The 13,635-nt window shown below is 40.9% G+C and overlaps 1 protein-coding gene across 24 annotated transcripts in view; it reads left to right on the top strand.

Moving 5' to 3' along the window:
- Positions 1-13,635, top strand: part of NRXN1 (neurexin 1) — a 682,391-nt gene that overhangs the window by 248,879 nt on the left and 419,877 nt on the right. For all 24 annotated transcript variants that reach the window (XM_062605796.1, XM_062605795.1, XM_062605797.1 and 21 more), the window contains one exon: positions 7,370-7,808. In XM_062605796.1, coding sequence (XP_062461780.1) covers positions 7,370-7,808 — 439 coding nt within the window. The remainder of the gene's footprint in view (positions 1-7,369; positions 7,809-13,635) is intronic.

Genomic DNA, 13,635 nt, shown 5'->3' with positions numbered 1-13,635 from the left:
TATTTTCTTCCATAGACTTCTTATAATGTACTAACACAAAGCTGCTTTTGCCTCAGATAATACATGTTGTTCTCCTTTTAGTGATTCTTGTTTCTCTTGGTTTTGTTTCATGCCTTATGTCTTCAGAAAGGCTTTGTTCCTACTTGGGAGCTGATTGAGCTTCTGTGGAACCAACTTGTTCCTAAATTCTGCAGTATAGGTGTTGCCAAGAAATTTCTATGAGTCTTTGCCATGGGAAGTTATAAAAAAAAAAGCCCCAACCAACACTCCTTGAACCAGTTTCTTAAAAATGGAAAGCATAGCAACCACAGTGAGAAACATTTAGCAGTCTGGCAGCTGACAACAGGGCATACAAGGAATAACAAAATAGTCAATTGAAGAGGGGAAAAAAGATCTTCAAAAGACTTGTGGCCACAGCAGGGTGAAAAACATAACAATCCCATTATCAAGGTTGGGTTTTTTTTCCCCGCTAACTTCTGCTAATATAACATGTCGAATGATATGCTAGTGATTTAGAACATAAAAAAGCGTTCCCTGGCATCCTCTTTAGATGTCTCTGTTCAGGCAGGCAAAGCGGGAGAGAAAGGAAACAAACAGTTCTAAGATCAGCATTCAGAATTCAGCAGAAGAGACCAGTTTGCTTGAAGCTCAGCTATCACAATGGTATTAATTCTGCAAATAGGTGACTGATGCATGGAACTGAGATGACTTTCCCAGTACTGCACAGTGAATCTAAAGAAAAACAAGTAAAGGTTTCTCAAAAGAGTGCCCTGTAACATTCACAGTATACCTATTACTTTTTACTTTGATTCTGTTAGTACTGGATTCATTTTTGACTGTATTATTGCCTTAGAGTGATTATGGTAGCACTCCTGTACCAAATTCTGAGCTCTTTGTTGTTCTGGTTTTTGGCTTGTTCTTTTCCTTTTTTTTTTTGTCTTTCTGCTCTTTTCCTTGGGGTTAGGACAGTGATGGTTCTGACATAGTACATCTGAAGGTTCATTGCAGACTATTATTGAATTCATAGTGGGATTCCATATAACTATGCTAACTTTTCATCTTTTTTTTGGCATCCATTTGTCTGCCTGGCATTCGTAGGGATATGATAATAAGCAATTCAAATAGAACATTTATTTGTGTGCCTTAAGTTTGTCTCTTTTCTGTGAACGGAAGTTTTCAAAATGCCTGATGTGCAACATATCCTCTAATATTGAGAAAGATGAGTCCAGTCCATGTTGCTTAGTTACAGAAACAATAAACAGCACAAATTTATTGTCCCTACTTAGCCATTCAGTGTGGCATGAAAGCACTAGTGACTGTATCATCATGGCACATTTACCTTGAGACATGGATTGTTCAAGCCCCGCTTTTAAGTGAGTGTAGCTTTTGACCAGTTTGGGTACCTTTTATTTCTCTGTTTAAATGGCCAGTGTGCCCTGTATTCTGCAGTGACATACTCTCATGCTCTTTCTGTTATACTGCCAGCCATGTTCCTCAAAAAGAGTATGGAAGGGGATGGGGGGGGGGTGGGGAGGGGATCGTGACACCCTATGGGAAAAGTGTGTGTAAATATCATACAGTCATAGAATCAGACAGGTTGGAAAAGACCTTTTAGACTTTGAATGAAGCTCCACTAGATCTGATGTTGGTAATGCAAACTTCCACCTTCATGCAAATTCCTACCCTGTGAGGAAATGGTGTGTCCATTTTACAGACGCAAGGAGATGCTCTCTGTGAGGCCTTCAGATGCAGGTGAAACCCAGGTTCCTGGCTTCCTAGTCCTGGCTTCTAATAGCAAAAAGTGTTTTAGTGGTTCTTTTATTCCTACCTTGTAGAACACAGTTGTCTGTAGGGAGTATGTCAGATTCTGAAATATACTTGTGATATCTAATGCTATAAACAGTAGAACATTGTGCTATGCTACATGAGTGATATATTAGTCTTGAACAAGTCTCTTTCATGTTTTTCAGAAGCCACTGCCCTGAGAGAGGTCAGGCCTAATATAGTCAATATCTTTCCAGTTATTAAATGTCTCCCCCCCCCCCGATTGGGTAACGTAAGAGGTGTTTGGTGCTGTTTTGGACTTGGGCAATCAATAGCCTTTCCTGTCTGTTATCTGCAACCATATAGTCACAGACTGGTTTGGTTTGGAAGGGACCTTCAAGCTCATCCAGTTCCAACCCACTGCCATGAGCAGGGACACCTTCCACTGGACCAGGTTGCTCCAAACCCTGTCCAACTTGTCCTTGAACACTGCCAGGGATGGGGCAGCCACAGCTTCTCTGGGCACCCTGTGCCACGGCCTCAGCACCCTCACAGGAAAGAATTTCTTGCTCATATCTCATCTGAATCTCACCTTTGTCGGTTTAAAGCCATTCCCCCTTGTCCTGTCACTACAGGCCCTTGTAACAATTCCTTCTCCCTGGAAGAGCCAAGTCCAATTTGCGTGGAGAGTCATGTGTGCTCTGTTTCCACTCAACAGTTTCGGATGCTCAGAGTGGACAGCAAGAGGAGGCCGGAGAACATAAAATTCCCAGATACATATATTCTGTAGGGCTTGTAGCAGTGCAGTTGGTTAGATATTCTCCCCTCTCCCACCGCAGCTCTATTAAGCAACTTCTTTTTGAGCTGAAACTTGCAGGACAGTTTCCCAGACCATAGTCATCATGTAAAAAATTGCACACGTTGTCATTTTTCTTCAGGTGTTTATGTATCTAACATTGTGGAACCCTGTCCTGTTGTCCTGAGCCTACCTCCCACTCAGTAGGATTCTATAGCCACTTGGGTTTTGTTTTGGTGCTCAAAACGACCCCCATTCTAAATGCACCGCTCTGCCTACGCACATATATCCACCTCAGGAAAATTAAAACCATTGCATTTGAGAATGAATACCATTTCCTTGGAGCTTTCATTATACCTGCTTTATCTCTATGTTCACAAAACAAAGCTGGTTTGTAAAGCTGAGTAATCCTAGAGGATTGAGTAGCTGTTGTCGTTCATATTGTGTGCTTTCATTTACATTGTGCTCAGAAGTAAACCACATTGCAGATATTTGAACTGGGGCTCCCTAAGTTTTGTCAGTAGTCTGTAGTTTATTGTGTTTCTTGATATAGTCTTTGCTGGAGCTTGGAAATGAGTTGAGGCACATGAGCAAAATGAGAAGCTGACATTCATGGATTAGTTCAAAACCATCTAGCAAATGCCAAAAAAACCCACCACCCAACATGGTAACTCTCAATGGTCACTTTTGCATTTGGATTTCGAGGGAATGTGGTGCTGTATGTACCAGGTAGTTCTCAATGAGCATGGAAATTCTAGTGGCTGTTAAAGCAAGCGTATAAAATTGCCTTAGGCTTCACTTACTCTAAGTCCCATTGCTATGATGCTGACATCAGTGTGTTATCTCCCTCTGACTTCACCGCGCAGCATAAAATTGTAGGTCAGCAGCACATATCCTGAGCCATTTTGGACGATACTAGTCTCCATTTTAATGAATTATCTGCTATTGTTTGCACTAGGTGATCCAGCTTTCATGAAAACGTGAAAATACTCTTTTATGGTAAAGATATGTATCATTCTTTTTTCATTTAACATGTTTGGAGATGGGAATGATTGAAATCGCCTTTATCAAACTATTTTTTCCTTGTGTCCCAGTTAAGTAAATAGATGAATTCTTCAGAGCAAGGTCATAATGTAGGTGCTCTGAACTCGTAGTTTCTCTTTGGTTCTAAAGGAAACCTAGATGCTGAGAATTAGGTGGTGTGATTAGGTCCTTAAGGATTGTGTTCAGTTTTAATAATGTAATTTGAAAGAAATGCTTCATAGTGTTTTGAAGGCTTTTAATCACAGTGCTTGAAAGGGTATTGCTAGCAGAGTTAGTTGGTGTTCTAAAATATTTGAGTAATGCCGTTTCTTCACTCGTAGTAAAGAAATCTTTAATGCGGAAGGGACTGCACTTTGAAAATGGTGTTAAATCTGGATTCTTTCACATCTTTCATGGCTTTAAATTTAATGGGATAGGGTCAGTAGAAAGAAATGCTATGGTTCTGTTGATATTAATGTTTTCATGTCAACTTTTTAATTTTATATTTGAACTTAATAATGAACATAACAGTAAATTCCTTGTGTTCTCCTTCACCTCTTCTCAGCATCATTCATACATCCATACACTGCTGCTTTATTAATATAGGTTCATTGGCTGATCAGCTGCTTTTTTTTGTTGTTGAAGACACCTGCCAGGATTACTGTAGATCTGTAGTGAATTCTTAATACATTCCTAGAATTCATTGCATACTTGGGCAATAAATTATATACATGATATATCTTTGGGAAACATAAATTAATTTTGCTTGTGCTCAAATCTGCCCACAGGCCATGTTAAAGAGTGCTGAGCTTAAGTTAATATTTGCCGTTTCTTAGCTGGACTTAACTTGTTAAGACTCAGCACTGTGATATAAATTGCCCAGCAGGTGGTTGGGCTAGATGGTAGCAAAGGGAGCTCCTATCTTGATTGGAAAAAGGTATGTAGGTCTTCCCTTTCTCTCCTCGAAAACAAATTTATTCTCGAACCTAACTTAAGGGCAAGAATACAGTAAATAGAAAATAAATTCAGGGTGCTCTTAATAGCACAGTATAATTCCTTTAGGGCTGGCAATTGCATGTGCAGGAAAATCTTATTGTCCAGGTATGAGAGGGAGTGCGAGAGTACATAAATCACTACCAGGGGCAGCCCAGTAGATGCTAGGGAAGTACATGGTAATATAAGGATACTGACTGGTAGGTTGTGAAGGATAAGGTTGAATATGACTCAGTTATATTCACGTAACTAATTGTGGATCCACATCTCTATTGGAGTGAGAATGTAGTGAGTTAATATTAAAGAAGAGTTTTTCTGTCATATATTGTATATTAAGCTACTCAAAGAGCTGTTGATGAGTTAAGAGAACTGTTGTCTGTATCCCTGTCCATCAGGTCCTTGAACTATATTGTTTCTGAGTTGATAAATGACTTGAAGGTCTACTGAGCTGTGCTAGAGATGAAGGCAAGCTCCGTTTGCCTGCTCAGGTTTTCTAACATAGCTATTAACTACTAATTTTATTATTTGGTCAACCAGCTTCATTAATATCAGACAATTTGAATTTTTCCATAAACAAGAGGTTCTTTTTGTACATTTACTTGTCCTGGTACTTACCTTTGTTCAGTAAGCAACTGAAGGGTATTTTCTCCTCATGTTCTTCATTGCCTTAGTTAATTTCATTGTCAACAGCATGATTTAATTCTAATGAGAGCTCATTTGTTCCTTTTTTTTTTTTGAATCATATCCTCTAGTCTCCGTTTAACATTTTTCAGTCTATTGTAGAAAGGTTGCCCCCTGTAACTCCTTCAAATGAGATGGAAGCTCTTCAAAATCCCTCTTGCTGTAGAAGGTGGCCAATGTTTCATGGTACCAGCTATGCCTTAAGTAATATTGCTGCCCGGCTACTGGCTTCTTGCTGCGTTCTTCTGCCCTTTGGCTTTCTTTAAAGACAGAAAGTCACCCCTACGAGAGATCACTTTCATGTGCTTATTCTGCAGTGCTCTTCTGAATTCCTTTGTGTCATCTGCAATCCCTGAAGTGTCCCAGAGCTATTTGGTACATACAAATCCAGTACGTTATTCTTTAAGATTACAGCTAGTCCAATTCTAGTCATTTCTGATGTCTTCACTCAAAGAAGGCAACACGTTACCTGCCTCTCTGTGACAGCATATCACTTCTGCTGTCAAGAATCCAAAGCCAGGTTTTTTGTTCTCTTTGGAGACCCAGCTCCACTGAGAACAGCAGTAGTTGTACTGAACTCTGAATTATGATGGAGAAATGGACTTTTAGAATACAGTAGAATAATTCTGCCATGGCTTATGAAGCAATTTGCTGGGTGGATAATGACATAATTTGAAAGAACACAATTCCTACAGTAAAAAACTGTTGGATCTATCAATAATCTCATTAGTGTTCTGTTTTCTTGAAACATGGTTTTTCAATAGCAACTATCACTTTTGGGGTATGCCATCTTAGATTGTGTCTGCTGGTATTTTGATTTCTAACAGTGGCACAGATCTGCAGTGTATCTCCAGTCTCTTTCACTTGGTGCATGTTGCAGTGGGTTTCATTTGCATTCAAACTAGGCTTCAGAGGAACTGAATCCAGAAGCTGTACCCAAAGTATTCATTAAGCACTTTCTAACCTGTAATAGGGTTATGAGGTTAAAACCAGAGGTTGTTCCCCTGAACAGCTTCAGGCTACATTGTATAGTTGAAACACTGGATCAAGGGCCAGACATGATCTATATCTGCATCTGTAGATGAAGAAGCCTCAGCACAAAGTGCTTTGATTTGCTTAGCTGTTGCTTTTGCTCCAAATTGCTTTCTAATGTAGGCTTAACCTTAGAAACAGGGAAGTTTTTAGCTTGTCTCCATGCAGTCGTATTCAACTCTTCAGTGATATTTTAGCTTAAGTATATAATTTATTGAATAATGAAAAATTTTGACAAAATACTTGTGCACACCTCAGCTACTGAGGAGCTTCATTTAAGTAGTCCTTGTATCCTGGACAACATAAACAGCAAGAATCCCAGAATATCCCAGTAAAGGCTAGAACCCTGGGGAGATGGTTGTATCATGTTGGTATTCTCTGGGCAGAGTAAATATGTGATTTGAAGTGGCAATATTTGCTGTAGAAGTCAGTTGGATTTAAAGGTAATATTATCTGGAATTTTTATCAGAAAACTCTTCAGTCAGGGAAAATATGTAAGGGGGTCTGTTTTTTGTCCAATTGAACTGCTCAAAGATGGTCCTGTTTTTGTCTGGTTTCATCAGTATGATCCTAGTTTCCTTATTTTATAGCTTCATGAATGCCATGGATGCTGCTACTCCTCAGCACCAAGGACAAACTGAGTAGATGTTAAATCATAAGGTGTCTGACCTTTGGGCATTTTCTGTCAAGGGACAGAAGAGTTAAGACAGTGATGAAGGGTTTAGAGGGAGAAATCATCTAATACTTCTCTAACATAGCAGAATGGCTGTGTGAAGAGGGCTTTTAAGCATTCAAGGCCATGCAAGCTAATTTGTGAGTGAGAGTATAAATAATGTGCAGATTCTTTCAGATTGTTTGAATTAACTCCAGGGATATTTTTAGAGCAACTTTGTTTGGTTTAATGAAAACCATTATTAAATCATTAGTCAATGGAAATAGTTATTTAATTTTGTGTGTATGTTAATTATCATATTCATATACCATCATGATTATCCTTTAAATAATATATTGATTCAGGGTTATATCTGTTTGGTTAAAATGGTCAAGTTCCTCTTTGTAACTTCTCTGCTTTGCTTGCAGGTTGTATATAAAAATAATGATGTCAGGTTGGAGTTATCTCGACTTGCCAAGCAAGGAGATCCTAAAATGAAGATTCATGGGGTTGTAGCATTTAAATGTGAGAATGTTGCAACCTTAGATCCAATCACATTTGAAACACCAGAGTCTTTCATCTCTTTGCCAAAGTGGAATGCCAAGAAAACAGGCTCAATATCATTTGACTTCCGTACAACTGAGCCAAATGGCCTGATTCTATTCAGTCATGGAAAACCCAGGCACCAAAAAGATGCCAAACACCCACAGATGGTGAAAGTTGACTTTTTTGCCATTGAAATGCTTGATGGCCACCTCTACCTGCTGTTAGACATGGGATCAGGTACTATAAAAATAAAAGCCTTGCAGAAGAAGGTGAATGATGGTGAATGGTACCATGTGGATTTTCAACGGGATGGACGGTCAGGTAAGCTGTTTTAATATTCAAGATGTTTTTTCATGTTTTATCTGGAAAAACACCGGGTATATATTATGCTGCCATAATTACAGTTGTGAATCATCAGAAAAATAAGGGAAATATAAGAAGTCATTACTGTCAGGTACCAGAATACAATGACTTGCAGAGTAAAATATCTTATATTAAAATTTATTGGGTAATCAGGTACTTAATCTTGCAAGTAAGTGTACTGTGTACTTCAAAAACAAACAGTAATCTCCCTCTGTGCTTGCTTCCACCAAATAGCTGAACTGGCAAGTTTCAAGAATAAAACCAAAAAATTGTTACTGAACGTAATCTCCAACATAGGGACTAGCTTGCCCTCAGAAACAACACAGAATTCCCAATCATGTCTGCAGATCTCAGCATAATTAAATGATATGCTAATGAATGGCTAACAACAGAATGGCATATCAGCAGAAATGGAAATTAGTGGCTTCCTGTATTTTGTCAGTATGAGGTCAGATTCTGTAGCAGGGTAGAAGAGTAAAAATAAAGAAATCATAAACTGCTCCTAATGCCTCTGAAATCTTATAGCATACAATGCATTTAACTAGTGAACCAGGCCATGTGTTTTCAGCTGCCTCTGGCCTTGAATATATATTGTTACTCCACCAAATAATATACTTTAGAATCATAGAATCATAGAATAGTTAGGGTTAGAAAGGACCTTAAGATCATCTAGTTCCAGCCCCCCCTGCCATGGGCAGGGACACCTCACACTAAGCCATGTCACCTAAGGCCTCGTCCAACCTGGTCTTGAACACTGCCAGGGATGGAGCATTCACAGCTTCCTTGGGAAAGCCACTGCAGTGCCTCACCACCCTCACAGTAAAGAACTTCCTCCTTATATCCAATCTAAAATTCCCCTGTTTAAGTTTTAACCCGTTACCCCTTGTCCTGTCACTACAGTCCCTAATGGATAGTCCCTCCCCAGCATCCCTATAGGCCCCCTTCAGATACTGGAAGCCTGCTATGAGGTCTCCACGCAGCCTTCTCTTCTCCAGGCTGAACAGCCCCAACTTCCTCAGCCTGTCTTCATACGGGAGGTGCTCCAGCCCCCTGATCATCCTCGTGGCCTCCTCTGGACTTGTTCCAACAGTTCCATGTCCTTTTTATGTTGAGGACACCAGAACTGCACACAATACTCCAAGTGAGGTCTCACAAGAGCAGAGTAAAGGGGCAGGATCACCTCCTTCGACCTGCTGATCATGCTCCTTTTGATGCAGCCCAGGATACGGTTGGCTTTCTGGGCTGCAAGCGCACAATGAAGCCGGCTCATGTTCACTTTTCTCATCAACCAGCACCCCAAGTCCTTCTCCACAGGGCTGCTCTGAATCACTTCTCTGCCCAACCTGTAGCTGTGCCTGGGATTGCTCCGACCCAGGTGTAGGACCTTGCACTTGGCTTGGTTAAACTCCTATGAGGTTGGCATCAGCCCACCTCACAAGCGTGTCGAGGTCCCTCTGGATGGCATTCCTTCCCTCCAGGATATCAACTGAACCACACAGCTTGGTGTCATCGGCAGACTTGCTGAGGGCGCACTCAATCCCACTGTCCATGTCACTGACAAAGATGTTGAACAAGACCGGTCCCAACACTGATCCCTGAGGGACACCACTCGTTACTGATCTCCAGGTGAACATTGAGCCATTGACCACAACTCTTTGCATGCAGCCATCCAGCCAGTTCTTTATCCACCGAGTGGTCCATCCATCAAATTGATGTCTCTCCGATTTAGAGACAAGGATGTCCTGTGGGACAGTGTCGAACGCTTTTCACAAGTCCAGGTAGATGACATCAACTGCTCTGCCCCTGTCCATCAGTTCTGTAGCCCCATCATAGAAGGCCACCAAATTGATCAGGCAGATTCCCCCTTAGTGAAGCCATGCTGGCTGTCACCAGCCACCTTGTTGTTTTTCATGTGCCTTAGCATGCCTTCCAGGAGAATCTGCTCCAAGGTTTTGCCAGGCACAGAGGTGAGACTGACTGGTCTGTAATGCCCCACGTCATCCATTTTCCCCTTCTGGAAAATGGGGGTTATATTTCCCTTTTTCCAGTCATCGGGAACTTCACCTGACTGCCATGATTTTTCAAATATGATGGCCAGTGGCTTAGCAACTTCATTTGCCAGCTCCTTCAGGACCCATGGATGGATTTCATCAGTTCCCATGGACTTGTGCACGTTCAGGTTCTTAAGGTGGTCTCAAACCAGATCCTCTCTTACAGTGGGTGCAAGGTCTTCATTCTCACAGTCCCTGCATCTGCCTTGCAAGACTTGGGTGGTTTGGTCAGAGCCTTTGACAGTGAAGACCAAGGCAAAGAAGTCATTCAGAACTATTCAAACCCAGGGTCATCAGTTCTCCTGAGAGCTTCCTGAGGAGGCCCATGTTGTCCCTAGTCTTGTCTTTTATTTGCAATGTACCTATAGAATCCCTTCCAGTTATCTTTCACATCCCTAGCCAAGTTTAATTCTAACTGGGCCTTTGCTTTCCTAACCTGGTCCCTAGTTTCCCGGACAGCATCCCTGTATTCTTCCCAGGCCACCTGTCCTTGCTTCCACCTTTTATAAGCCTCTTTTTTCCTTCAGAGTTTCCTCAGCAGCTTCTTACCCATCCAAGGAGGTCTCCTGGGCCTCCTGCTGCACTTCTAGTTGGGATGCAACACTCCTGAGCTTGCAGGAGGTGATCCTTGAATATCAACCAACAGTCTTGGGCCCCCTTGCCCTCTAGGGCTGTTTTCTATGGAACCTTTCTAAGCAGGTTCCTGAAGCGGCCAAAGTCTGCTCTCTTGACTGAAGCAGAAATCTGTTAAACGTTGTATTTCCTTTCACGCCAGAATTTGGAAGTTGGGGGAGGAATGTGCTGAGTCTGTAGCTCAGCCTGTCCAAAGAATTTTCTGATTATTATCAGTATCCAGTCTGGTGTGTTGACAAATGTAAACTCTCCTTTTTGGATTTTGTGGGGTTTTCCTCACTTTCTTCTACCTGGTGATTCCTTTTCCATGACTTGAATTTATAATTCTAGAGTTTCACGTCTAAAAAGTTGTTGGACTATGACTGACTTTCTTACTACCTACAAATCAGATTTCAGTTCAAGTGAATGTTAGGTGCAGATTTCAGTCAAATCCATTATGAAAGACCAAATTCAATTGATGAGAATTGATTCTAAGTATGAAAATTAGTAATTTGATTCCTGGACTGTGCAGCTTCAAATTCTAACTGTAAAGAATTTGAGTTTCTGATCATATGTCAGATGCCTATTTACATTTCTTGATGTTAAACCCAACAAATCAAATCTCCCCCCCAACTAAAAAATTCACACACAAAAAATAAACCCCAAACAAATAAAACTCCCCAAGCCCCCAGACAACATAACTCACAACTTCTCAAAATCCTCAACTGTCACTGAATATCCAGTGATTGTATTTATACTATCACGTTAATTTCAGTCTTCCTTCTTAAGTGTTGTTTCAGTGATTCATATGAGGTAGTAAATCCTGTAATAATCATGCCTGTGGGATTCCACTGAAAGCAAAGTTTATTCTTACATCAAAAGTCAACACAACTATAAAGAACTGAATACATAGCAAGTATTTACATTTGAAGATATCTTCTGCACATTCATTGCTTCACAGAAACTGTAGTTCACAAATGTCATTAAGACAGTTTAGGGCTGTCGTGGTTTAAGTGCAGTCAGTAACTCAGACCCTCAGACCCACGCAGCCCGCTCGCTCACTCCCCCACTTCCTCCCCCCTTCCCCCCCCGCCCCTGCTCCCGGAGGGACAGGGAGGAGAATGGAAAGAATGTCACTCCCACGGGTTGAGATAAGAGCAGTCCAGTAACTAAGGTGTAACACAGATCACTACTGCTACCACCAATAATAATAATGATAAGGGAAATAACAAGGGGAGAGAATACAATACCACCCACCAATACCCAGCCCAACCAAGCAGTGCCCTAGCCCTTCCGGGTAACTCTCAGTTCCACATCCTGGGCATGATGTGCTGTGGTATGGAATACCTCTGTGGTCAGTTTGGGTCAGGTGCTCTGTCTCTGCTTCCTCCCAGCTTCTCCTCCTCCCTGGCAGAGCATGAGGCTCAGAAATTCCTTGGTCAGACTAAACATTTGAGCAGTAACTAAAAACATCGGTGTTATCAGTGCTGTTCCCAGGCTGAAGGTCAAAACCACAGCAATGCACCAGCTACTAACAAGGAGAAAATATGACTGCTGCTGCTGAACCCAGGACGAGAGCATACTCTGTTTGAACCACAGAATGGTTTGGGTTGGAAGGGACCTAAAAGATCACCAAATTTCAAACCCCTGCTATGGGCAGCAACACCTTCCACTAGACCAGGTTGCTCCAAGCCCTGTCCAACCTGGCCTTGAACACTTGTAGGGAAGGGGCAGCCACAGCTTCTCTGGGCACCCTGTGCCAGGGCCTCACCACCTTCACAGGAAAGAATTTCTTCCTAATTTCTAATCTAAATCCCTCCTCTTTCAGTTGAAAGCCCAAGTTTTGAAGAGAAAGCATTCCCCTTTCTCTTCAAAACTGTTGGTTGATATTAGCAAGAGTGTAGGCTAATTGTAGAAAGCAATATGTACCTGGTGATCAGGACTGCATATTATTTTAAAATAGAATTATGAATAGTCATATGTATATGAGTGTTCAAGTGTTGAAGCACAAGTTGAATGGAGCTTGGAGCAATCTGATCCAGTAGAAGGTGTCACTGCCCATGGCAAGTGTTTGGAACTAAATGAGCTTGAAGGTCCCTTCCAACCCAAACCAGTCTGGTTCTGTATATAAAAGAAAAATTAATCCAGCTGTGGTGGATCACCTGTGATCAAGATGGGTGAACTTTATTTACCCTCTCAATCTTAAAAACCGAGCATAGTACCTGTTTGCCCAAACCCATTGAACTGTTTTAGGGAATAGTTGCTAAGTATGTAGAGGCATATAGATTGGCAAACTCCTTTTTTTTTTAGGTGAAAACTGAATCAGACATCAAAGCTTTTCTGTGATTTTTAATACATACAATAATAACTCACAGTGGAAGTACCACTATCAGTGGCAATGGTGTCATTTTTCTTAATGAGAATGTTGGCTGAGTAGTCTCTTAAACCGCCAGATTTAACCCAGTGGAATGACTGCCTCACCATTGAAATAAACAATGAACTGTATGTTCCTGTTTTCTTCGGATCAGAACAGGAAGTACTGATGTGTAATGTTTAGATTATTTCTTCATTACTTTTGCATATTGGTCTGTTACGCCTTTTGCCATGAATAATAAAATCCACTTTATTATTCCAGGAAGCTTTATCATTTATTTTCTCTAGCCAAAACGAAACATTGTGAAAATCACGTGAATGTGATCAGTTCTCACTTGCTCATCTTTAGAATTTTTCTGTAAGAGAATGAATATACCTTGCATTAGAAAAAATAATGACTTTTCTGAGCCTTTCTTGTTGCTGTTGACAAAATACCTACTTATCAAGTATAAATGAAAAGATTCTCCTGTTAATAAATAGCTCAATTTTAGTAGTGATTGGGTTTTTTTTTTCTTGTTTGTTTTAAAGTGAAATTTGTTGTGTGGCAATTTCTTGTACCCACCCTTCAAATCCAATGCAGAGTGGTTCCCTCAGATAGTAGAAAGCTGTGACATTTCTCAAGGAGCTTTGCTAATTTTCTTGACTTTTGTATTAGCTGAATCAGCCATGTACTCAATTTATTTTTCGTTCTTAGCTCTCTTTGACTCTCAGTCACAGGGAGCATCCACTCTAAACTACTGACTTTGCCA

Source organism: Pezoporus occidentalis, unplaced genomic scaffold (assembly GCF_034315485.1).
Source record: "Pezoporus occidentalis ecotype Australia unplaced genomic scaffold, CSIRO_AGI_Poc_V1 ctg93, whole genome shotgun sequence".
Classification (NCBI taxonomy): domain Eukaryota; kingdom Metazoa; phylum Chordata; class Aves; order Psittaciformes; family Psittacidae; genus Pezoporus; species Pezoporus occidentalis.
The sequence above is the reverse complement of the archived record's forward strand: the minus strand, read 5'-3'. Positions and strand labels throughout refer to the sequence as shown.